The sequence below is a fragment of the Panthera uncia genome, chromosome B4 (genome assembly GCF_023721935.1).
Source record: "Panthera uncia isolate 11264 chromosome B4, Puncia_PCG_1.0, whole genome shotgun sequence".
Lineage (NCBI taxonomy): Eukaryota > Metazoa > Chordata > Mammalia > Carnivora > Felidae > Panthera > Panthera uncia.
In genome coordinates this window covers 120,880,431-120,906,197 of record NC_064809.1, presented here as the reverse complement: position 1 = coordinate 120,906,197, position 25,767 = coordinate 120,880,431, and the positions used below count along the sequence as shown (strand labels likewise).

The 25,767-nt window shown below is 44.5% G+C and overlaps 1 protein-coding gene across 1 annotated transcript in view; it reads left to right on the top strand.

The window, feature by feature from the left end:
• Positions 1–25,767, top strand: part of GLT8D2 (glycosyltransferase 8 domain containing 2) — a 45,257-nt gene that overhangs the window by 3,256 nt on the left and 16,234 nt on the right. The window contains exons 2-3 of the mRNA XM_049626200.1: positions 15,385–15,431; positions 18,313–18,405. Coding sequence (XP_049482157.1) covers positions 15,413–15,431; positions 18,313–18,405 — 112 coding nt within the window. The 5' untranslated portion in view covers positions 15,385–15,412. The remainder of the gene's footprint in view (positions 1–15,384; positions 15,432–18,312; positions 18,406–25,767) is intronic.

Here is a 25,767-nt window from a genome sequence, read left to right as displayed (position 1 = left end):
CCATGGTGATGACGAAGTGACCACGCGTCCTGTGTTGGGTGGCAGCCCAGCATTTGGCAGATTGTTCCCTCTGATAGTCCAGTCTCCCAAGTGTTCCTCACTTCCTCATGTTGTTTCTCCAGGGTCCTGCTTTCTTCCTTCCTCCCTTCAAACACCTCTCTTTCTTTTCTTTTCTCTTTTTTTTTCAGCCTGGCTCTTTTTATTTCTTCTTTGTTCTCTTTCCTTCCCGAGAGAAGCACAGCTCATTAAGCCATGGTTCTCATACTTTTCATTTCTCATTGCCAGGGAGCACGATACTAAATACTTCTTTTATTTCAGCATTTCCCAAGGAATGTTCTGAAGAACATAGTCCCATGGGGAAGATGCGTTCGGTGAACCATATCACACTCTGAGAAATCCCAAGGCAAAGTGGCATTTTAAAGGTCCTGAGAAGTCCTGCAGTAGAGAGATCTGCTTAAGGTTGTTTGACACAGAAGTTCCCAGTTGACCCCTGAACCGTTTTACCACATAACATTGATTAGCGCTTCTCAGAGCACACTCTGCAATATCCTCCTCTGGCCCCGTTTGTTTTCACTTCAGCTCCCCTTGTAGACGGACATCCTCCTTCACACCTCCCCTGGCAAACACCCAAGCAGACATGGTGTCCTTCCTTCCCTAGGTCAGGACATGAGCTCGATCACCTGTGCCATATTGATATCTAGAAAATCTGACCTGAAGCGGCCAGCTGGGATCGGCAGTTTTTCTGCAAAGGGCCGGAGAGGTGGCTGCGTAAGCCTCACGGTCTGCGTTGCACCTCCGCAGATCTGCTGTTGTCGTGTGAGACTGGCCTTAGACAACACATTAAAGAATCAACCTGCCTGTCTTCCAAGAAGACTTTATTTACAAAAAGCCCCCCCAAAAACAAAACAAAACAAAAAAACAGTAATGGGCAGGATTTGGCACAGAAGCCAGAGGTTGGGGACACCTGCCCTAAGGCCACTTTGTGCAAGAATGCATCATTCCAACACAGGAGAAAGCAGAACAGACCCTCCACGCACTGCACACTCTCTCCTCTGGCTCCCCTGTGTTTGGGTCCGTCTTGAGGAGACCTTTCATGCTAGAGCAAACAAGTAAAAAGGCCAGAGATGTTTTGTCAGAGGCCAAATTCCTGAGTCCCGACGTCCTTTCCCTTTTCTTCAGGTGAATCCCTGCTCTTGTCCTGTTCGTGGCTCTGTAGGTGGCATGGGTTGAGGCGAAGTGCTCTACTGGTTGCTTTATGCCACGCGTGAACCCCAGGGGTGAAGGTCCCGTGCGGTGAAGTTAAATCACGGAGCTTACGTCAGTTGCTTGACACAGGATGATTGCAATCAGCAATGGAAAGCGGTCGGCTCTGAAGATGGTTAGGAATGTGAGCTCAGAGCCAGACTGCCTGGGCTCTGCAGCTTGTTCATTGTATCACCCTCCCTGAACTTTAGTCTCCTCGTGGGTGAATCAGGGATAATCACTTTACGGGTCGTTGTGAGGACTGAATTAATGAACATATGTGAAGGCTGTTGTGTGAGTGTTACCTATTATTACTATAGGCTATTTAATTAAATCTGCAGCGCAGCCCCAATGTGCTCATGAGGTTTTGTAAATTGCCCAGGATCGCATCGCCAAGGAGTGGGGCAACAAAGCCTGTGATATTTCCACCCAGGTAGGTGCCCTGCCAGATTTAAATCACTCAACAGTAACTTGAAGGAGCCCCCTCTTTTACCTTTCCTTCTGGTTTCCATGTTCTTTCCTTTCTTTTTCTTTCTTTCTTTTACTTTCTTTTTCTTTCTTTTCTGGTGATGGCTTTAGATTCCTTCTCAGTTTAGCAATACTGAAAGTCCTTACCAACTGATTAGAGCCGGCATGTAGAATAACACTTAGGGGCTCTGATTTTTGAAATATATTTCTGGAGTCCTTCCCACTTTTGCCTTTTCTTCCAAGGCGGAGCTCAGTCACTTAGCTACTGCCAGGTCTTAAAACATTCTTTCCAGATTTGGCCATGGGCCCAAACTCTTTGGCATCTGGTAAAATAGCTCCCTGTGAAAGGTCTTCAGGGACCCATTTTTATGATTTTTTTAAAATTTTATTAAAATTTTTTTTTAATGTTTATTTATTTCTGAGAGAGACAGAGCATGAACAGGGGAGGGGCAGAGAGAGAGGGAGACAGAATCCGAAGCAGGCTCCAGGCTCCAAGCTGTCAGCACAGAGCCCAACGCGGGGCTCGAACCCAGGAACTGTGAGATCGTGACCTGGGCCGAAGTCGGATGCTTAATTGACTGAGCCACCCAGGCGCCCCCCAAAAATGTTTATTTATTTTTGAGAGATAGAGCGTGAGCAGGGGAGGGGCAGAGGGAGATGGAGACACAGAATCTGAAACAGGTTCCAGGCTCTGAGCTGTCAGCACAGAGCCTGATGCGGGGCTCGAACCCAGGAACTGGGAGATCACAACCTGAGCTGAAGTCGGACGCTTAACCGACTGAGCCACCCAGGCACCCCCAAAAAATGTTTATTTATTTTTGAGAGATAGAGCATGAGCACGGGAGGGGCGGAGAGGGAGACACAGAATCTGAAGCAGGCTCCAGGATCCAAGCTGTCAGCACAGAGCCCGACGTGGGGCTTGAACCCACAGACCATGAGATCATGAGCTGGGCCGAAGTTGGACTGAGCCACCCAGGGGCCCTTCAGATGCCCATTTTTAAACTTAACGGACATTTCTCAGGTCCAGACCAATTCCCTAAACTCTCCTTTTCTTCCTAGTCACAGGCCCCAGGACCTTGGCCTTTTTCCTCCGCCCTTTGAATGTGCCGCCATCCCGTCCCCTGCCCAGGGATTCTTCTCTCCAACACTGGCTGTGCGGCTCCATCTTCCTTCCTGTCTTGAGGACAAGCCCACAGACTCCTTAATGCCAAAGCCTTGGCTATTTACTGCTGCAGAGAAACCACAACACAGAAAGTCACTCAGCCTAGGAAAGCTTACAAAGGACCAGGGGACACAGTTCCTAGGGCTTGTTGTTTTGACGGTGGGTAAAAAGCTGGTAAGAAGACCAGAGCCCTCTGCTTTCATTCCTCGACTAGATCCACAGTCCCTTCCTTCTGGCTTTTTTCCTCAGTAAAGGTATGCTGCCCCCTTTCTTCCTAGGATTGAAGAAGAGGGCAAGAGCCCCTTTCCCTTTCTTTCTCTCTCCTGTTTGTCACTCATTCATTCCACACACATTTGTTGAGGCACACAGAGGCGGGCAAGCCACAGTGCCTGTCCTCAGTCACCTCACAGTCTAGTGGAGGAGACAGGCACACTCATAATATTAGAACAGTTCTGAGTGCAGGGATAGGGACAGGAACGAAGATCAGGGGAGCAGCCAGGCAGGGTAATCAAGTAAGACTTCCTGAAGGAGGTGATGCCTGCATTGAGTTTTTAAGAAATAAGTAACAATCTACTGGGGAAAAGAGGAGAAAGGGCGTTTAAGGCAGAAGGGACTGCATGAACTGAAGTTCAGAGACAAGGAAAACATCGACTGGGTGTGGAGGACAGTGGATGGCTGGAGACAAAGCCTCAAACAGTTCAGCTTGGACAGAAGTCATGGCACGGAGGACCTATGGACATCTTAAACTCCAACCTTAACCTTCCAGTAGTGGATTTCCAGTGAAGGGCGTTAGGCAGGACAGGGACATTCAGAGTTGTGTTTAATTTTTTTTTTAACTTTATTTATTTATTTATTTTTAAAAGAGAGAGAGAGAAAGAGAAAGCATGAGCCGGGGAGGGGCAGAGAGAGAGGGAGACAGAGAATCCCAAGCAATTCTCCGTGCTGTCCGTGCAGAGTCCGACATGGGGCTTGAACTCATTAACTGTGAGATCATGACCTGAGCCGAAATCGAGTCGGGCACATAACCGACTGAGCCACCCGGATGCCCCAATCTGAGTTGTGTTTTAAGTCAGGCAAAAGAATTCTACAAGACAACTGAACTTGATTTCTTCAAAAAAAAAAAAATAAATAAATTAAGGTCATGAAAAATAAAAAGGCAGTGTGGGTGGGGGAAGATTGATTAAGAGTAAAAGAAACTAAGGATATGACAAGCAAACTATAAAAGATGATGTCACAATAATGGGAGAAATGCGAATATGAATTATTTATAAGATGTTATTACATTAATGTTCTTGTTCCTGGAGGTGATGATGGTGTTGTAGTTATGTAGGAGGACGCCTTTGTTTTTGAGAGATGCATGCTGAGATATTTAGAGGTGAAGCGTCATGGTGTCTGCCCTATATATGAGAGAGAAATAAGAAAGAAAGTAAATATGGCAACAAGTTAGCAATTGATGACTCTGATAGAAGGTATGTGAGCGCTAAGATTCATTCTTTCAACTTTTTGGTAGACTTGGATGTCTCAGGTAATAAGAAGAAAAGGAAAGTCGACCAAAAAATTAAAGGTGCTGGGTGGGACACCTGGGTGGCCCAGTTGGTCAAGCGTCTGACTTCGGCTCAGGTCACGATCTTGTAGTTCGTGAGTTCGAGCCCCTCATCGGGCTTGCTGCTGTCAGCACAGAGCCTGCCTCAGATCCTCTGTCCCCCTCTCTCTGTCCTCCTCCCTCTCTGTCCCTCCCCCTCTCTTCCCCACCTTTCAAAAATAAACATTTAAAAAATAAAGGTACTCAAACTGCATGTAAAATTAGTGTAATGTGATTAGCAAACAACAAAAAGAGTCACTATGTTATACCGGTGATAGATTGCGGAAGGGCAGGGGGCAGAAATTCTGGAGGCACGAAGGCCAGGTGGCAGGTGATTGCAGAGTCGATGAGTGGGTAAGACGAGGCAGAACAGAAAAGGGATGGGCTAAGAACCTTTTAGGGGGTGAAACTGTAGGCGTTGGTGGAGTGAATGAGCCATCAGGGAGGAGGTGAAGGGGATGCCCAGAGCTCAGCAGAAGAGGACTTCTGGGGGGTGGGGGGACACCGATTTCAGTGGTGAACAGACGGGGTTTGGGGTGCTTGTGCGGCTCCAGAGGGGAGGGGCCACGTTCCTCTCTTCAGTCTAGAAGTGGTTTTGAGGGTTTATAGTGCCGGGCACTTGTGCGAGACCCATGCCAGTGCACAATCAGGCATTTCCTGCCTTCGCGGAGCTTATAATCTGTCTTCGGGAGGCCGGACGATAAACCAGTGATGACACAGGCAGCTGCTGAGGGGAGGTGATACATGTATGGCTGGGGTGAGGAGCTTTTGATGAAGACTCTGAGGGACATGAAGGAGCCAGCCACATGGATATCTGGGAGGAGTGTTCCAGGTGGCAACAATAGCATTCCGGGTGGAGGGAACAGCATTCCAGGTGGAGGGAACAGCAAGTGTAAAGGTTTTGAGGCAGGAGAATGTCTGGCAAGGAGGCCGGTGTGATCATGTGATATCTTGGAGGAGGTTATAAGGACTTGGGTTTTTTGCTCTGAAGGAGACAGGAGGCCTTGGAGGGTTTTGAACAGAAAATGACATAACCTGACTCCTATTTTTTTTTTAAGTTTGTTTGTTTATTTATTTATTTATTGAGAGAGAGGAGAGAGAGAGAGAGAGAGAGAGAGAGAGAGAGAGAGAGAGAATCCCAAGCAGCCTCCGTGCTGAGAGGGCAGAGCCTGATACGGGGCTTGAAGCCACAAACTGTGAGACCGTGACCTGAGCCAAAACCAAGAGTCAGACGCTCAACCACCTGAGCCACCCAGGTGCCTCGCAACCCGACTCCTATTTTAATAGGCTCACTCTGGATGCTTTGTCGAGAATCAGCTAAAAGGAAACAAAAGCAGAGCAATTCAGTCAAAGAGTGATGGTGATTGGGCCACAGTAGAGGCTGCCGGGGGCAAAAATTCTGGGTATATTTTGAAGGTAGGACTGACAGGACTTGTCGCTGTCTGTATGGGCGGAGTGACCAACAGAGAGGGCTCAAGGATAACAGCAACTTTATTTTTGCTGGGGCAATTAGAAAAATGAACTTTCCATTAACGGAGTTGGAGAAGATTAGGGGTGGTACACATTTGGGGGTGTGGATATCAGGAGCTCGGTTTTGGACAGGTGGACGTCCCCACATGGATCTGCCCCAGGGGCAGTGCATTTTAGGAGTCGGGGTCCACAGGACGGGTTGGGGCCGTAGACAGTCCTTTGGGAGCTAGCAGCATGTAATGGGATTTAAAGCTGTGAGACGAGATGAGCCTCCTAAGGAGGGAGTTGAGAGCGAGAAGAAATCAAACACGGAGTCCTGAGGCATTCCAACATTTAGAAGCTCAGGCAATAGGGGGAACCAGCAAAAGAGACCGAGGATGAGCCATCAGAAAGGTCCCACACAGGGTGCCTGGGGGGCTCAGTCGGTCGAGCCTCCGACTTCGGCTCAGGTCATGATCTCACAGTTTGTGAGTTCGAGCCCCGCCTCGGGCTCTGTGCTGACAGCTCAGAGCCTGGAGCCTCCTTCGGATTCTGTGTCTCCCTCTCTCTCTCTGCCCCTCCCCCACTCGCACTCTGTCTCTGCCAAAAATAAACGTTAAAAAAAAAAACAAAAAACAAGACCAAACAAAAAAGCAAAGAAAGGTTGCAGACAAGCAGGGGAGTGTGGAGCTTTGCGGGCTGTGCCCAGGACAGGATGTGCCCAGGACAGGACATGTGTAGAGAGAGCCGGCAGGTGATGTATCTCCCACGCACCCGGGCCTCTGCAGCACGGGAATGAGTCCTTTGGTGCATTTCTTCACACACAGGGACCGTGTTGACCCACAAGATGATGCTCTGCCCCCAAACATGCCAGTTTCTCTGGGCCCCAGGTCTCTGCCTCCTATTCTACGGGGTCTTAGGATGCTCCCCAGCTGTTCCCTGAATCCCGAGCCCCTGAACTTCCTCCCATCAGTTTTCTACCTCTTTACAACTCTGATGCCCCTACCAAATCCACGTAATCGGCTCATATCTAGGAGTTGCAAATGTTTCGTGAGCACCTACTTGATCTCTTAGAATGCTTTTGACTGCAAGCACCAGAAACACCAATTCACAGCAGCTTACACAGAAAGTGCCACCATGAGACATGAGATGAAATTGCGAAGAGGGAAAGGATGCCAATCTTTACAATTTCATATTTAAAAATTTTTAATAAAACAGGCTTTCTTTTGGAAGTACATGCTTCTCAAAGACTCCACTCCTGCCTTCTATACTAAAAGCTGCTCAAAAGTTTCCTACAAGAATCTGCTTCAGGAATTTCTCTCCTTGGCTTGCTGCTGCCATGCCTTGCAATTCGATGTGCCGTTACGAGTTTCCTGAAGCCTCTTGTTTCATTTATTTATTTTGAGAGAGGGAGAGGGAGAGAGAAAGAGAGAAAACATGAGCGGGGGAAGGACAGAGAGAGAGGGAGGGAGGAAATCCCAAGCAGGCTCCACACTTTCCATGCAGAGCCCGCCATGGGGCTCCCTCTCAGGAACCCCGAGATCATGATCTGAGCCGAGATCAAGAGTTGGACGCTTAACCGACTGAGCCACTCAGGCGCCCCAACCTCTTGTTTCGTTTTAAAGGGATTTTCAAATTGGCAGCATGCTGGATGGGAGAAAGATGAGCCCCCTTCTCAGATGAGCCAGCCGGATGATCTTTCTGCTTCTGGCATGATCTCAGCCGTTACAGTAACCGAGCACTCAGGGACAAGCAGTCCAAACTTGACTGACACCCCATCAGCACACAGTGCCGTCACCTGCTTCCTGGGGTAGCCCGAATGGCCCTTGAAGGGCTCCAGCACCTTGCGGTTAAAGAGCATAGGCTCTGAAGTCAGAGAGCCCTAACTTCAAATCCCTGCCCTGCCCTTTAGTAGCTGTGTGATTTTGAGCAAGTTACTGAACCTCTCTGAGTCACAATTTCCTCATTTGAAACCTGGAGAGAACAATATATCCACCTGAAATGTGTAAGAATTAAAGAAGATGGGGGCGCCTGGGTGGCTCAGTCGGTTGAGCGGCCGACTTTGGCTCAGGTCACGATCTCACGGTCCGTGAGTTCGAGCCCCGCGTCGAGCTCTGGGCCGATGGCTCAGAGCCTGGAGCCTGCTTCCGATTCTGTGTCTCCCTCTCTCTCTGACCCTCCCCCGTTCATGCTCTGTCTCTCTCTGTCTCAAAAATAAATAAATGTTGTTAAAAAAAAAAAAAAGAATTAAAGAAGATGGTATACCTAAATGGTCAGCACAGATTCGGGTGCACATTAAGCTTGCAATAAACGGTAGCTATTATTGTCATCTGGCCCCTGCAAATCTCTCCCCATATGTGCACATGATTCTGGCCACAGGGAATGTATTTGTAAGGACTCTTGTTTGCAAGAAACTAAATGTATTGTTTTGACTAACAGGGTTGCCCAGGGAAGAGCTGGCATCAGGGGCTCAAGTTCAGATCCTTTTGACCTTCTCCTCAGTCTCTCTCCCCTACTACCAGATGGCCTTTGTTCATGGACTGGGGAGGAGGGGGCCTGTGGCCAAAGACCATTCTATGCTTACATCATCTTAAAGAGTTAGCTGAATGCATATCATCTAAAATCATAAGTGGGTAAAAAGTACCTGAAATCAATATCCAAAGAATCCTAAGTAATGTGCTGCTTTGACGCGATTATTTCCCAGGCGTAAGAGGGGAAGAGGAGAAGGGCCAGTGCACATGCACCCTGGGTGTTCAGCCTAGAGCCTGGGAAAATAAAAAGGATGTTATAGCTGGTTCTTTACAGCGAATTAAAGACTTGAACCAAATTCCTATTGAAGAGTTTCCCAAGATCACTGCCAACAAGTTCTCACAACACTTTGATTCATGAGGGAACCCTGGGGTGCTTGGACATCCCCCCCCCCTTCTTGCTTGCCTCCCGTAGGCTCTCTCTGTCCATGTTGCTGGTTTCTAAAGGTTATTATTCCGTTTGCTGACTGCTGCCTCCAGTCAAATGTCAAGTTCAGAAGTTCCTTTGAAGAACCATAATTAAGAAGGCTCAACTTAATTTTAAAATAAACTTCGGGTTTCCAACACAAATTGTTATTTATAGCAAATTAACCTTTTTTTTTTTTTTTTAAGATAAAGGAAGTCAGTTGCGTGCTCCTGGGTGATTGGCAAAATGCTACAAAGAAGGGAATGAACATATAAATGTGACATAATTTTATTTTAGATTTCTAGGCTGAGCTGAATTTTTAAAATAATCTAAATTATTTTATAATCTAACTGTAATCTAAATTCTAATCTAGGGGCGCCTGGGTGGCTCAGTCAGTTGAGCGTGAGCGTCCGACTTCCGCTCAGGTCATGATCTCATGGTTTGTGGGTTTGAGCCCTGCATCGGGCTGTCTGCTGTCAGCACAGAGCCCATTTCAGATCCTCTGTACCCCTCTCTCACTGCCCCTCCCCCTCTCTCAAAAATGAACTGGAAAAATAAATATAAATCAATACATAAGTAAATTCTAATCTATTTTTATAAGCTAAAATTCTAACAGCTAAACTTCATTTTCTTCATTAAGCCTATGTTTTTGTTTTTGTTTTTTCTTTTTAACATTTATTTATTTTTGAGACAGAGAGAGACAGAGCATGAACGGGGGAGGAGCAGAGAGAGAGGGAGACACAGAATCTGAAACAGGCTCCAGGCTCTGAGCTGTCAGCACAGAGCCTGACGCGGGGCTCGAACTCACGGACCGTGAGATCATGACCTGAGCTGAAGTCGGACGCTTAACCGACGAGCCACCCAGGCGCCCCTCAAGCCTATGTTTTTATCCTCTGCTTCTCTTTATGCCACTGCTTATTCTAATGAGTATAGAAAGTACTGTAATAACCATAAAGATAAATTGTGAACCGTGAAAGCCAGGAAACAAAGTTGTTACATGCATTTTGAGGAAAAGGGTGTGTTAGCTTCCTTGGATTTCAGAGCACAAAATACTCCAGAATCCTGTGCAAAGATAAGATTTGAATTTGGGGAAACGTTCACTTGACACTTTTTCATGATGTTTCAGCCCTTGTTTTGCCTCTGTGTAAGCAGGGTGCTACTTTGAGAACATTGTGGAGTGTTTGAGTTTTTAGCCACTGACAGCTGTCCAGATCTACAATCGTTATAGAAAGCGTAGGAGAGAATCCTAACCTTTGGCTGAGCCCTCTCTCCTTTCTTTGGGACACACAGACCTCAAGATTCAAACGCCTTGGCAGATCTCAAGTGTCCTTTTGGACACTCCGAAATTGGAATGAATTTTAACAAAAATAATTAGTTCGGTGGAAAGGACTGTCTTCCCAACAAATGGTCCCGGAACAACTGGATCTCTATATGCTAAAAAATTAACCCACAACTCACGCCATATGCAAAAATTAACTCAAAATGTAGATGTAAAATATAAAACTACAAAACTCTCAGAAGGAAACACAAGGGAAACTCATCACGGCCTTGGATTAGGCCAAAAGTTCTTAGACATCACATGAAAAGCATGATCCATAAAAGAAAAAAAAAATTGATGAATTTGACATTATTGAAATTAAAAACTTTTGCTCTGTAAACTTCATTGTTAAGAAAATTAAAAGACAAGTCATGTCCTGGGGAAAGTATTTTTCAAATCACATATCCAACAGTGGACTTATCCCCAGAACATATGAAAAACTCTCAAAACTCAAAAGGAAGAAAGGCGGTGATCCAATCAGAAATTAGGCAAAAAGCAGCGCCTGGATGGCTCACAGTCAGTTAAGCGTCTGACTTCGACTCAGGTCATGATCTCGCGGCTCGTGAGTTCAAGCTCCACGTCAGGGTCCGTGCTGACAGCTCAGAGCCTGGAGCCTGCTTCAGATTCTGTGTCTCCCTCTCTCTCTGCCCCTCCCCCACGCATGCTCTGTCTCTCAAAAATAAATGAAAACACAAATAATTAAAAAAAAGAAATTAGGCAAAAGATTTAAGCAGACACTTCACCATTGTATTAGCCAGAGTTCTTCAGGGAAACAGAGCCAATAGGATGTATACGTATGTAGAAGAGATTTATTATAAGAAATTGGCTCATGTGATTATGTGACCGACAGACCCAAGATCTGCAGTGTAAGGTGGCACACTAGAGACTCAGGACAGCCGGTGGTATTGCTCCAGTCCCCTTCTGAAGGCTGAGAAGCAGGAGGAGCCGTGAAGTGGCTCCGGTCTGATGGCGGCAGGCTCAAGACCCAGAAAGAGCATGTGTTTCCGTTTGAATCTGAAGGTAGGAAAAAGCCAATGTCCCAGTTGAAAGGCAGTCAGGCTGGAGAGTTTCTCTCTTAACTCAGGGCAAGATCAGCATTTTTGTTCTATTCAGAACCTTAACTTGTTAGATGAGGCCTACCGGCATTAAAGAGGGCAATCTTCTTTACTTAATCTGCCTTTTTAATATTAATCTCATCCATAGGCTCAGGTCCGTTAAGAATCTAGCTTTGACTCAGGTCACGATCTTGTGGTTTGTGAGTTTGAGCCCCTGCATTGGGCTGTCTGCTATCAGTGCAGGACCAGCTTCAGATTCTCTGTCCTCTTCTCTCTCTGTCCCTCCCCTGCTTGCACTCTCTCTCTCTCTCTCCCTCTCTAAGAATGAGTAAACATTAAAAAAAAATAATATTAATCTCATCCAAAAACATTCTCATAAGAACACCCAGAATAATATGTGACCGAATACCTGGGCACTTCATGGCCCAGTCAAGTTGACATGTAAAATTAACCATCACAAACATATACAGATGGCAAATAAACACATAAAAAGATGTTCAACGTGAGTAATTGTTAGTGAAGTGCAAATTAAAGCCATAGTGAAACATGCCTTATTAGAGCAGCTAAAATAAAAAAAATACAACACCAAGTGCTGATGAGAACGCAGAGCAACTGAGACTCTTTTACATGGCTGGCGGGAATGCAGAATGACCCAACCACTAAGGAAAACAGGAAATTTCTTATAAAGTTAAATACACATCTACCCGATGACCCAGTAATCTAAGTATTTACCATTGAGAAGTGAAAATTTAAAATCACACAGAAACCTATAAATAATAGTTTACAAAAGCTTTATTCATGATAACAAAACACTGGAAATAACTCCAATGTCCTTCTGTGGGTGAATGGATAGACTGTGGTACATCCATACAATGGAATACTACTCAACAATAAAAAGGAGAAAGCTATTGATACACTCAACAACAAGTATGAATCCCAAATATATCATGCTAAGTGAAGGAAGAGAGTCACAAAAGGTCGTGTACTGTATGATCCTTTTTTTAAAATTTTATTTATTTTTGAGAGAGAGAAAGGGGAATACAGAGAATTCTAAGCAGGTTCCACACCATCAGTGTGGAGCCTCATGTGGAGCTCGAACTCACAAACCATGAGATCATGACCTGAGCCAAAATTAAGTCAGATGCTTAACTGACTGAGCTATCCTGTATGACCCCATTTATATGGCATTCTGGAAATGGCAAAACCATAGGGAAAGAGAGCAGATTGGTGATTGCCAGGAGCTAGGTGTTGGGAAGGGTCTACCTACAAAAGGATAGCACAAGAGAATTCTTTGGAGGTATTGAAATCGTTCTCTATTTCATTTGTTGTGATTAGTATAAGAATTTATGCCTGTGTTAAAATTCATTCTCTGAAGAAGCAGTTGGCTTCTTCTGTTAAAAGATGTTCCTGGGGGCACCTAGTTGGCTTAGTCGGTTGAGCGTCTGACTTTGGTTTAGGTCATGATCTCGCCGTTCATGAGTTCGATCCCCGCGTCAGACTCTGCGCTGACAGCTCGGAGCCTGGCGCCTGCTTTGGATTCTGTGCCTTCCCCCTCTCTCTGTCCATCCCCTGCTCATGCTCTGTCTCTGTCTCTCAAAGATGAATAAACGTTAAAAAAAAAAACAAAAGATGTTTTTCCTGGAATACGTCTGGTTGATAGGCCTCTTAGAATTTGCCCAGAATTTGTCTCATGCAAAGGCAAGTGCTCTGTGTAAAAAGTTGGACTGGTAGCATCTTTGTGTGTGTGTATGTGTGTGAGTGCACATACACACACACTCTTAGAATCTCCTGTACTTAACTATTTGTTTGAACAGATAATCCATGCACATGATTCAACATTCTGTAGGTGCCAAGTCTTCTGTTTATTAGAACATATCAGTTGGGTCTGCTCCAGCTTTTACAGCTGGGGTCCATTTTAATTGTTCGGCGCCGAGGGCCATGTTGGTTATTAAATACGTGCAGTATAAGCCTTGAAAGAATATCAAGTGAAAGTCCCCCTCTGTTTTGTATCTTGGCCCCTCCTTTAGTTTCTGTAATCTTCAATATAGAGGCAGAGGACATTTCAACATTGGCCTATATGACATTGCCAGGATGGGCATTTTAATGACCCTTAACAGTGTACGGCAATGCAAGATAGGGAATCTTATCCCAAATCTGTCTCTGGCATCCCTCCAGCCTTCCTCCCAGGGCTTGCTTTTCCATCCATACTCCTCTGTCCCTGCGCATCAGCCTGCCCCTCTCTGATGTTTGCCTGGGACCGGGTTCTCACCCTGCCTCTCACCTGGAACATCATGTCGGGAACCAGGGTGAATGAAAAGCCTCAGGACAAACCAGGCAAATGTGCCCAGGGCGGCAGTTTTTCTGGGTGATAAAACAGCACAAATGTCATCTTAACCCAGATGTCAGCTGAGTCTACCTTGCCCAGGGGTCTAACCTTCCACCTGGGGTGCACAGACCCTCACGGTGTCCATGGATACATTTCAAATGATTTCATGTACTTAGATGAGAGAAAAATCACAACTTTATTTTCACTCACCACTGAGTGGAAGTGAGCATTTCCTCGGCCAGCAGCCATAGATTTGGAGATTCAAGTAAAATGGACTCACCTTCCCCCATCCCATATCCCCTCCAAAATCCTCATGACTTCCTGGCAGCTTACATTCTCCTACGTTCAGAGTCCCCACAGAACTTCATCTCAGTTGCGTCTCTCCCCGCTTCTCCACGTCCAGCATGGGGAACACGGCCCCCTTTCTTTGATTTCCCCCGGACACACTGATACGTGTGTTTAGACCCAGGGGGGAAAGCAGACTGGCGACAGGGTGGGGATCAGGAGATGTCGAGCATGGCGGAAGACTATGGACTGAATATTGGGCATCTCAATTCTTGGAAAGTCCTTGGGGGGCATCTGCCCCAAGGCCAGATGTTCTGATGAGCAAGGGGCAGCCTCTGCTATGGGATCTTTCTCCTTCTCACGTAATAATCTTGGGCTGCTGCCAACCCCAGGATTCCAGTTGATCATTCATTCAGACTCATTTCACATGTTCCCGCTCTCACCCCTGCCCACCCCATCCGTGCACGGAAGTCTCTGACTTCATAATAACAAAGACTTTTCTCCCTGAGGGGACCTCTGCTAGCAACGAAAGGAGCCATTATTTTCCCTTCGTTCTTGGACAGTTTACACAAATCTGAAGGTAACTCAAGAAATGTGTAAATATTTTGGAGCTCCTTATGGCTGACTTTGAGTTCCACTCTGCTTTACCATCAGAATATCTGTGGAGATGTTTGAAAATGTTGCTTTGGGACTTTAATGAAAACAAAAGCTGATAGAGGGAACTACACGCATATGAAATAAAATCCAAACTCCTTTGTAGACAACACGGTTTGTCTCCAGCCTCATCTGGCCAGTCTCTTGTTTAGTCCACTATGTTCCAGCCATACTGAACTTCTCGCAGTACTTAGAATACCCAGAGCTCTTTTTAGCCACTGGGCCTTCACACCTGCTGTTTCCTTTCCTTTGCACTTTGCTCTTTCCTTCTGCCTTCTCTCAATGGGCTCCTGCTCTTCTTGGAAGAGCATCTTCTCAATGAGGCTTTTCTTTATTTCTTTTCCTGACACACTCCTCACCTCTACTGATCCGTGTCCCAGAACTTCTGTTGTTTCCTTCATATCTCTTACCATAATCTATTTTATTTGTTACATTTTAGTATCTGTTTTCCCCACAGGATTTAAAGTCCCATGATGGAAGGGACTGGGACTGATTTGTTCATTGGTACATCCTCAGTACATAGCACAGTGCTGGGCTATTAGTAGGATCTCAATAAATACTCATGGAATGCATGATTGAATTTAGTGTAAGGTATAGTTCTGTTTCCACAAGGGATCCCTGAAGATGTGAAAATTTCCTTATCAAAGGAATGAAATTATGATAGCTGAAAATATGCAAGATTATCTATTGGGGGCCCTTTGGACTGTTCGTACAGCCAGAGAAATTCATTTGAAGGGCTGACCTATACATCTAAGAGATACTTTTTTCCAAAGTTCTAGATTCAGAACGGTAAGGAATGATTGCCCAATTTGCCACATATCAGATACTCAAAGACACGGTCCTTAGTAATTGTATGATGACTTTGGGGTTGATTCTGTTCTACAAAAATTTTTATTCTTTAATCCACAGGTCACAGCTTTCGTCTGCGTGAACACACATGGCTTTGTTACGAAAAAGTAAGATTACACTTTTGACAATCATGATTATTAAAAATAGATATTTTAAAGGACTGGTTTTTTTAATTTTTTAATGTTTATTTATTTTTGAGAGATAAAGACAGAGCGTGAGAAGGGGAACGGCAGAGAGAGAGGGAGACACAGAATCCGAGACAGGCTTCAGGCTCTGAGCTGTCAGCACAGAGCCTGACGCCGGGCTCAAACCCATGAACTGTGAGATCATGACCTGAGCCGAAGTCAGACGGCTAACTGACTGAGCCACCGAGGTGCCACTTAAAGGACTGTTTTGATGCTGAGTCTTGAACTGTCTTATTTTTGAGATCTTTGTTTTCACGGATGGTTTTCCCACAGGCAGAGTCCTTGGCATCATCATTTCAGGATGATTCCTGTGGAAAGTTGTTAAGTATTTTGTCCACAGGTGGATTCATCATGAGAAGGGGCAAACATTTCTATAAAACTTAACAAATAGAATTTATTTTCTCACTTTAAATAAATATTCATGCTCCTATCTAATTTTAGCACTTGTAATTTTGTGTTCCTATTCTTAATATCGATTGATTGATTCATGTAAGTAATCTCTACACCTAACATGGGGCCCAAACTCACAACCCCCACATCAAGAGTTCATGTTCCACTGACTGAGCCAGCCAGGTGCCCCTTGTGTTCCTATTCTTAAGAGTCACCTTAAATTATATAATCTTCAGACTCCATCAAAATGTGAATTTGTCCTTGATTTTAGGTCTAGTAGTTTGTGAACCTGGGATGAAGCGTAGTAACCTAATCGTGTGACAGTCAGCCTCAGGGTAGAGCTGCCTGAACAAGCAGATGAAAAGACAAGATATGCAGTTAGATTTGAAGTTCAGATTAACTGTGAATAATATTTTGGTCTAAGTATATGCAAAATATTGCATAGGGCATACATATACTAAAAAAGAGTCAGGTGATAGAAGACTTTGAGTTGCCTCCCCAACTGGCTGTGGCAGATGAATATTTATCACACGTATTGATAAACTGTAGGACTTTCTTCCTTATCTGCTATTTCTCTATAGTTTTGTTTTAAACTGGGTCTCGTATCTAGTTTCTCTGGCTGAATCTCACAGTCCAGAAAGGCAGAGAGAAGCTGGATGTAAGCACAGTAGAATCATTGGGCCTCAGAATGTAGCTCTGGAAGACATCTGTGAAGACTAACTCCTTCCTTCTACAAGAGGGAAGACAAAGGCCCAGGGGCCAGAAAAGAGATCAGTATGAGGACAATAAATGTAAATATCACGATGCGTAAAAGCAGTAAATGATAGGGGTGCCTGGGTGGCTCAGTCCGTTAAGTGTCCGACTCTTGATTTGGGGTTAGGTCATGATCTCATGGTTCATGAGTTCGAGCCCCTCATTGGGCTCTGCGCTGACAGTACGGAGCCTGCTTGGGATTCTCTCTCTCCCTCTCTCTCTGCCCTCCCTCACTTGTGCTTTCTCTCTCTCTCAAAAATAAATAAACTTAAAAAAATAGTAAATGATAATACATAACAATTATAAAGTCTTTATTAGGCCTACATTGCCTTTGTTAACTCTCAAAACCCGCATGTGAGACAACGATTATTACTACAATTACAATCCTCATTGAGCAGATGAGCAAACTGAGGCTCAGAGAGATTCAGTAACCTGTCTAAGGCCACACAGCTAAGAGGTGGCAGAAACAAGATTTGAGCCTGACTTGAAATCCTGGCCCTTTCCTAACCAACATTTTCCAAACTTCAGGTGATTGTGCTCTATGTATAGCAATGTACCACCTTCTCAATTTTTCATCATCTGTGTTTCTTCTGTCCTACGCATGACTTAACTGTTTCCTTAAATTGACTCATTTAAAATTTATGTGTACTTTATAATAGAAAGTGTATATCCTGGGGCGTCTGGGTGGCTCAGTGGGTTAAGCATCCAACTTTGGCTTCGGTCATAATCTCATGGTTTGCAAGTTCGAGCCCCATGTCGGGCTCTGTGCTGACAGCTCAGAGCCTGGAGCCTGCTTTGGACTCTGTGTCTCTCTCTCTCTCTGCCCCTCCCCTACTAGTACTCTGTCTCTCTTTCTCAAAAATAAACAAAAACATTAAAAATTGTAAAAAAGGAAAGTGCATATCCTTATTGCTAATAGAATAAGCTATCTCCTATCTTAAAAAGAAGACGATTATACACATATGTATGGTTAGAACAATGTTACTCACTTCTGGGTAGCTTTTGTTACCTGCCTGCACGTGAAATTAAAACTAACTTCTCATGCTGTGACTTAATGTTACTTAATGCCATGGTCACAAACCTCCTAAACCATCTCATGTACAATCAGTGGTATGTGCTCTGTACTCAGGAAAGCACTGTCCTTTATCACTCTATTTCTCAGTCGTTGCCAAGGGTAAGTGGAACAGATGGTCCCGGATGCTTAGAACTGGAAGAGATATTTGGACCTTCCGTCCTCTTACTCAGGGCAAGAATTTGTTGTATGTCATCCTTGACCAGTGTTCGAGTGAACTGAGAACACGTACTTGTAGTAAGTACTGGCTCATCGTAAGCTTTATATAAATGTTGGCTGTTCATTGAAACCAAATGTTCATGCACAGAAATTGGCTCCAGAGGCAGCCTCATGTCGGCATTAAGGTCGTAGCCTCTGCCATCAGGCTGCCTGGGAGTAGCCCCCCATCCTCCTTAAACTACATCTCTGTACCCTTGAGCTGCAACAGCATCCCAGGTTAACCCTGACATGCCATCTGCTGAAAGAAAGGTCCCAGACCACTGCTGGGATGTTCGTTAGGAAAGGCATCTGCTCATATGACCATTCTAAACTTTCCCGCAATTTCAGCTTGAGAGATTACACCTGAATGTGTTTCTGGTTTTATTTCAGTCAATCAGGTGTTGCTGTTCCTTCTGATTGTGACCCTCTGCGGAATTCTGTATAAGAAAGTTCATAAGGGGACTGTGCTCAGGAACGAAACAGGTATGCTGAGTGAAACAAGCTGGGCCCCGAAAGACAAGTACACTGTACGATTCCTCTTGTATGAGGGACTTTGATAGTCACAGTCACCCAGACAGAAAGTATGATGATGGTTGCCAGGGGCGGGGGGCGCGGGGATGCGGAGTTCTTGTTTAACGGGTAGAAGCTGCAGTTGTGTGAGTTTGTAAAAGTTTTGTAAGTTTGACAAGAATTATGGGGATGGGGCCGTGGTGACAGTAGTACGACAATGTGAATGTATTTAATACACCAACTGTGCATTTAAAAAATGCTTAAGATGATTAATCTTAAGTGTTTTTTACTACAATAATTAAAAAAAAAAGAATGGAGCAGGTAAATAAGCATATAACCCATCAAGATGGGATGCCTAGGAATGTGATTTAAATGCGTTCCTTTGCTTCCTCTCAGTAGCTGGGTCAGAGACAGGCAACCATCTGGTCAGCTCCCAAGGACCTGCTGGTGAGAATATCCACCCAAGGCCGACTTTTCAATGATGTTCTACAATGATCGGTGCTACTCAAACTTCAGCACATAGAAGAATCACAGTTAGGGTTTGTTAAAACACGATACTCGGACCCATCCCGAGAAATTTTGAGTCAGTAGATTTGGGGTGGGGCCTGAGGATTGCACGCATTTGTGATCCGCTCCCAGTTGATGTTGACGCTCGGTTCTCAGGCCACGCTTCGGGCGACTGGCTCTGTGTCCATCCTTGGAGGCTCCCAATAATGCTGGTTATGCACGTCACCTTCTGTCCCTTCTCCCCACTGGTTCATTCCCACTGCGGCACCAATAGCCTCAGAACCCGCAGCTGAGAAAAGATCCTGCATTGACCCTATGTCCTCTTCCAGCTGTGCTCAGGACCCCGATTTCCCTCCTGAGGGGTGGGTTGCTTGAGATGCCACCTTCACAACCTCTAAACACACAGAGTCATCCTTCACAGAAATTAAGAAGTACTGTAGTCTGTGTATTATATTTTTAAATGGTTTCTTTATTTATAAAGATTTTATTTTTAAGTAATCTCTACCCCCAATGTGGGGCTCCAACTTGCAACCCTGAGATCAAGAGTCGCACAAACCTTTGACTGAAACATCCAGGCACCCCTATTTTTAAATAATTTTAAATAATTGTAGTTTTATATAGTCTCGCAAATACATTTATGGAAAATACAGAAGAGAAAGATATTACCTGTAGCTATATCAGCCAAAGACAAATATAGTTAATATTTTGGTGCATTATATACATTCATTTCATACTTTTTTTTTTTTTAAACCAGAGGCTTTAGACACTGGACCCACAACAGTGAGAAAAACAATGTCCTACTCTCACAAAGCTGACTTATTTTAATTTAAAAATTCATTTAAGAAAAACAGTTAAGGGGAGCCTGGGTGGCTCAGTCCATTAAGCATTTGATTCTTGATTTCTGCTTGGGTCGTGATCTCACAGTTCACAGGATAGAGCCCTGGTCAAGCTCTGTGCTGATAGTGTGGAGCCTGCTTGGGGTTCTCTCTCAGTCTCTCTCTCTCTCTCTCTCTCTCTCTCTCTCTGCCCCTCTTCCCCTCTCAAAAATAAATAAATATACTAAAAAGAAAAACAGTTAAAAACACATAAAATCTGGTTTAAATAAACATAAGGAGCATCCGGAAAGAGAATGATTTCCACATAAAGATGTGCATACAGATTTGCCCAGGGCATCATTCTTTGTAGCCCCACTGGAAACAATCCACATGTAAATCAATCAGAGATTAGATAAAATGTAGTATATCCACACAATGGAGTGCTTTTCAACAATAAGAAGCAACAAACTACTAATGCCTGCTCCAGAAGTTGGATGTGGATGAAACTCTCAAAGATTATGCTAAATTAAAGAAGTCAGACCTGAAAGCCCACATATTCTATGACTCCATTTAGAGAAGTTTCTAGAAAAGGTGAATCTATAGAGACAGAAAAGAGATCAGTGGTTGCCAGGGGCTGAGAGCTGGAGTGGATTGACTATAACCCAGCTTAAGGAAACTTTTCAGGGAAATGAATATTTTTTTTTTATTTGAGAGAGAGAGAGTGCAAGCAGGCAAGGGGAAGAGTTGGGGGGGAGGGGAGGAAGAGAGAGAGAGAGAGAGAAGGAGAGAGAGAGAGAGAAGGTGAGAGAGAGAGAGAGAGAGAAGGAGAGAGAGAGAGAGAGAGAATCCCAAGCAGCCTCCACATCCAGCATGGAGCCTGACTCTGGGCTCAGTCCCACAATCCTGGGATCATGACCTGAGCCAAAATCAAGAGTTGGACACCCCACCAACTGAGGCAGCCAGGCACCCCTGGAAATGGTCCAAAGTGGCACTGTGGTAATGGTTGTGCAACTCTATCAATTTACTAAAAATCATGGAACTGTATACCTAAAACAGGAAATGTTAAGAAATTCCCAATATTTGCAAATTTTAAGAAATCTGTATTAGTCAGCCTGGGCTGCCATAAGAAAATACCACAGACTATGGGGTGCCTGGGTGGCTCAGTTGGTTAAGCTTCCAACTTCTGCTCAGGTCATGATCTCACGGTTCATGGGTTCAAGCCCTGAATCAGGCTCTGTGCTGACAGCTCAGAGCTTGGAGCCTGCTTTGGATTCTGTGTCTCCCTTTCTTTCTGCCCCTCCCCTGCTCACGCTGTCTCTCTCTGTCTCTCAACAATGAATAAACGTTAGAAAAAACTTTTTTAAGATATAAACAAAGAAAATACCCCAGACTAGATGGCTTACAGAAAAGAAGTTTGATTTCTCACAGATCTGGAGGCTGGAGGTCCAGGATCCAGGCTCTGGCAGCGTTGGTTTCTTCCAAGGCTTCTTTTCCAGGCTCACGGTCAGCTGCCTTCTCCTCCCGTCCTCGGATGGCTTTTTCTGTGTGTTCCCATCTCTGGCGTCTCTGCCTCTTCCTATAAGGACACCAGTCATACTGGATTAAGGCCCCACCCTGATGGCCTCAGTTTCACTTAATTGCTCCTTATAGGCTCTGTCCTCAAATGCAGTCACATCCCAAGGTACTGGAGTTTAGGGCTTCCACATACAGATTTACACAATTCAGTCCTAACGATAGCTAAATTATGCCTCAATAGAGAAAGGAAGCCCTACGAAGTCAAAAGTTGTCTGAACTTCAAGTTCTTGAGTCCTCACGCTTCGCTCCCTGCCCATAAACCAACACATTTCTTCTCTCCACAGAGAGAAACAAGTAGCTTTCATAGCAGCTGTTAAAACAAGTGTAAGGAAATGCACATCCTGGCCTATTAATCAACCATATACTGATAAACAAAGTATTTGGAACACATCAATGGGTTCACGATCACATCTTTAACCCATTCACTGTTAAAAAGAATCAGTGTTATGAAATAACATTCAAAAGAGTATAATGTTGAGATGGAAAGACGTCCGTGATACGTTAAGTGGAAAAAAAAAAAGTTGTAGAAAACCATGAAAAGTATGATTTCATTTTGATTTTAAAATAACACGTGTAGGTGGTATATTTCCTTTTGGGACAACACAAAGAAGGATTTGAGAGGCGCACACCGCACGGGTGACAGAGATCTACCTTTGGAATGGGGGTAAAGAGGTCTGCAGAAAATCACCAGGACTTACTGGAATTTGGGGCTGGAATTTTTTCAAGAAATGCATATCAATATTTTTAATAGACTTTTTTAAGAGCAGTTTTAGGTTCATAGCAAAATTGAGTGGAAGGTACACAGCTTCCCCCCACTATTAACATCCCCCACCAGATGGTACATTAGTTACAACTGTTGAACCTACATTATCACCCAATGTCCACAGTTTACATTAGGGTTCACTCTTGATGTTGTCCTTGGGTTGTGAGAAATGTATAAGGACATTAACCTACCATTATGGAATACAGAGCAGTTTCACTGTCCCGAAAAATCCTTGGTGCTTTGCCTATTCCATATTAATTTTTATATTTTCAAAAATAGTAATTCAAAGAATTGGTGTTATAAGGTAATGTCCAGAAACCCTATGAAATCATTTGCTGAAGAAAGGCATGGTGCCATTTTGTGTGTTCTTTTTTTTTTAATTTTTTTTTCTTACATTTATTTATTTTTGAGAGACAGAGCACAAGTGGGGGAGGGGGAGAAAGAGAGGGAGACACAGAATCCAAAGCAGGCTCCAGGCTCTGAGCTGTCAGCACAGAGCCCGACACGGGGCCCAAACTCACAAACCCTGGGATCGTGACCTGAGCCGAAGTCGGAGGCTTAACCGACTGACTTTGCACCCCCCCCCTTTTTTTTCTTTTACATTTATTTTTAAAATTGTAATTTTTTTAGTTAATTTTTTTTTGTTTATCTATTCATTTTTGAAAGACAGAACATGAATTTGGGAGGGGCAGAGAGAGAGGGAGACACCAAATCTGAAGCAGGCTCCAGGCTCCGAGCCGTCAGCACAGAGACGGATGCGGGGCTCAAATTCACGAGATGTGAGATCATGACCTGTGCCGAAGTCAGACGCTTAATAGACTGAGCCACCCAGGAGCCCCTTGTGTATTCTGATAATGACATTCAGTCTAATCTCCTGATAATTTTTGTGTGATTAGCTGGTGATTCACTCCTGGCCCATTTGAGGTGAGGCAAGTTTATATGCTTGGCTAAAACCAATCCTAATTTGAAATGGGATTCAGAGATTTGGCACGGGGAGAGCAGACATTTCACTTTTTCTAGAAATGGGCATGGTCTGGTAAGAGCGCTTGTGGGAACGGACTAATGCAACATAATACATTTTCATTCCATACCGCCATCAACATGATGTTTTCTAGAGATCGTATGGGCACCAAGAAGTTTCACCAAGTGGCTTCACAAAGCCAGACCTTTGGGTGAGTTGGCATAGGTACCAATTGGCACAGTGGGTGATTCCCAGAGAAGCTGCAAGGATGCCACATTGGTGTAGACTTTACAGTGGATAAATCTTTCCCAATCTTTCTCCAGTGTGTTTTCATCCATACTCTGTCCAGGGAAGACTTCTTGGCAAAGAGTGGTGTTTCTGGCTTAGGTTCGCTTCCCAGCTCCTCTGACCGGCAGAGTCTCCTAAGAAGCATGGCAGCGTGACGTGTCTGCAGACTTGCTGTTTGATCTCTTGGGTGGCCCTCTTTCATGGGGACACCTTCCTCCTCCCTCATTCTGCCTATTTCCTGAGAGCCTGGTTCTGCCCCCAGCTTTTCAGCCCTTCTCTCTCTCTTTGCCCCTAGGAGTAGTCCGGGAATCATTCCTCCAGGGCCCTGTTCTGTACGATCGACACATCAGTTCAGTTCAGTCCAGCAAGCTTTTATTAAGTGCCTCCTAGGTGCCAGACTCAGCAGGGAAAATATAATGAGTTCACAGTCTAGTGAAGGAGACAGACACATGAATAGATTCTTTCTGTGCAGTGTGGCAAATGTTTAAATAGAGGTATTTAAAAAATTCACCCATCCATTCATCCCTCCCTCCAAAATGTGTTGAGAATCTACTATGTTCCAGGCACTGTGCTAGCAGCAAATGAATAGACAGAGATGAACGAGATACTGTCTCGGCCCTCATAGGAGAGAAAGATAAAGTATGCAACCACATAAATTGCAAGGCAGCTGGTCAGTCCACCCACAAACACGGACAAAGTGAGCGCCGTGTAAGGAGCTATTAAAGTCTTCCCAGAGGTTCTGATGTCTACACTGCATTTGGAATGAATGGGTAAAAGTTAGCCATGCAGGAAAGGATGGAAAGAGCATTCTGGGCATCTGGAACACTATGTGCAAAGGCACTGAGCAAAGGGACCACCCGGTGCAGTGTTCAGTATTTTGGTATCGCTGGAGTAGAAGGAGTCGAGGCTAAGGAAGTGAGTAGGGGCTGGATCATGAGGCACCTGTGTGCCAGGCAAGGGAAGGTGGCTCTACCGTACAGGAGCCACTGGAGAATGGTGAGCAGTGAAGCAATAGAGTCAAATTTGCATTTGGGGCAGTTCACTTCACTGCCTGCAGGCAACATACCGCATGATTAGGGAACCTCCCCAAAATGACAGTTGAGTCCAAAAGGAATAATCCCTTAAGAAATATTTTCCTTTTTGTTTATAAAAGTAACCATGGTTGGGGCATCTGGGTGGCTCAGTCGGTTAAGGGTCCGACTTCAGCTCAGGTCATGATCTCATAGTTTGTGGGTTCGAACCCTGCAGCCGGCTCTGTGCTGACAGCCCAGAGCCTGGAGCCTGCTTCAGATCTGTGTCTCCCTGTCTCTCTCTGCCCCTCCCCTGCTTGTGCTCTCTCTCTCTCAAAAATAAACAAACATTAAAAAAAAAAGTATCCATGGTTGCTTTAGAGAATTTTGAAAATATAAGAAATGCAAATAAGGAAATTGAAATCACTCATAATTCCATAAACAGATGTAGATCCATTTGAAAATATGTATGTATGTGTATATCCCATTGGGATCATACACCAGAGGAGATTCCTGTGGTGATTTTGTGTATCAAATACTAGAGAGAAATTTTGTATTCTTTTCCCCCTTAATGTTGTATTATGAGCATTCTCTTGTGCCAGTAAGTATACTGTGAAAACAGAATTATTCTCGTGGTGGACATTTCAGATGTGGTGGCCAGCCTGGGGAAGAGAGGTAGGAGAAGGGAGAGGCCCTTCAATGTTTCTTAAGCTACATAAAGCACAGTACCTGGTGGTTAGTTCATATATTTGTTGGATTAAATATCAGCTAGAACTGCCCCGCATCTGAGTGGTACTTACCTGTCAAGAGAGCTTTAAGTAAAAACCAGAAGGGCATCTGAGAGTGGCCACTCTTCATACTGATTATTATTATCTTTCATACCGGAAAATTGTATTGCAATGCCAAAATAAGATGTTACGACACTGGTATTTTACATCACAGCCGCAGCTCAAAAGAACAATCAATTATTCATCTTGTGCATTAGTCATGCTCTTTCATTTACCACCTTTCTCTTGCTGTGGACTTTTGAGAGACTTGACTAGAGGGCGGAGAGGAGAAGGAAGATCACAAGCAGTTAGCTTTTACAGCAGCATTGCAGGAAAACATTCCAATTTAGGAAGGAGTTGAGAACTGTCAGATCAAATGAGACTTTCCAGTTCTTCACATATTTTTCAAATGTGTGTATATATGTCCGACTGGCTTCTGTAAAAGAGCTCCAAAATCATAGTGACTGAAGCAAAATAGAAGTTCATTTTCTCTCTCAAGTGAAAGAATGTGTGTCATTCCACACAATGATGTGCCCTTTCCACGGTCGTCCAGATCAAGGTTCCTTCTGTGTTACGGGTTTTGGTGTCCTCCACAGGTAGCTTCCAACTAGTGGTCCAAGATGGCTGCCCTAACTTCTGTCATCATATC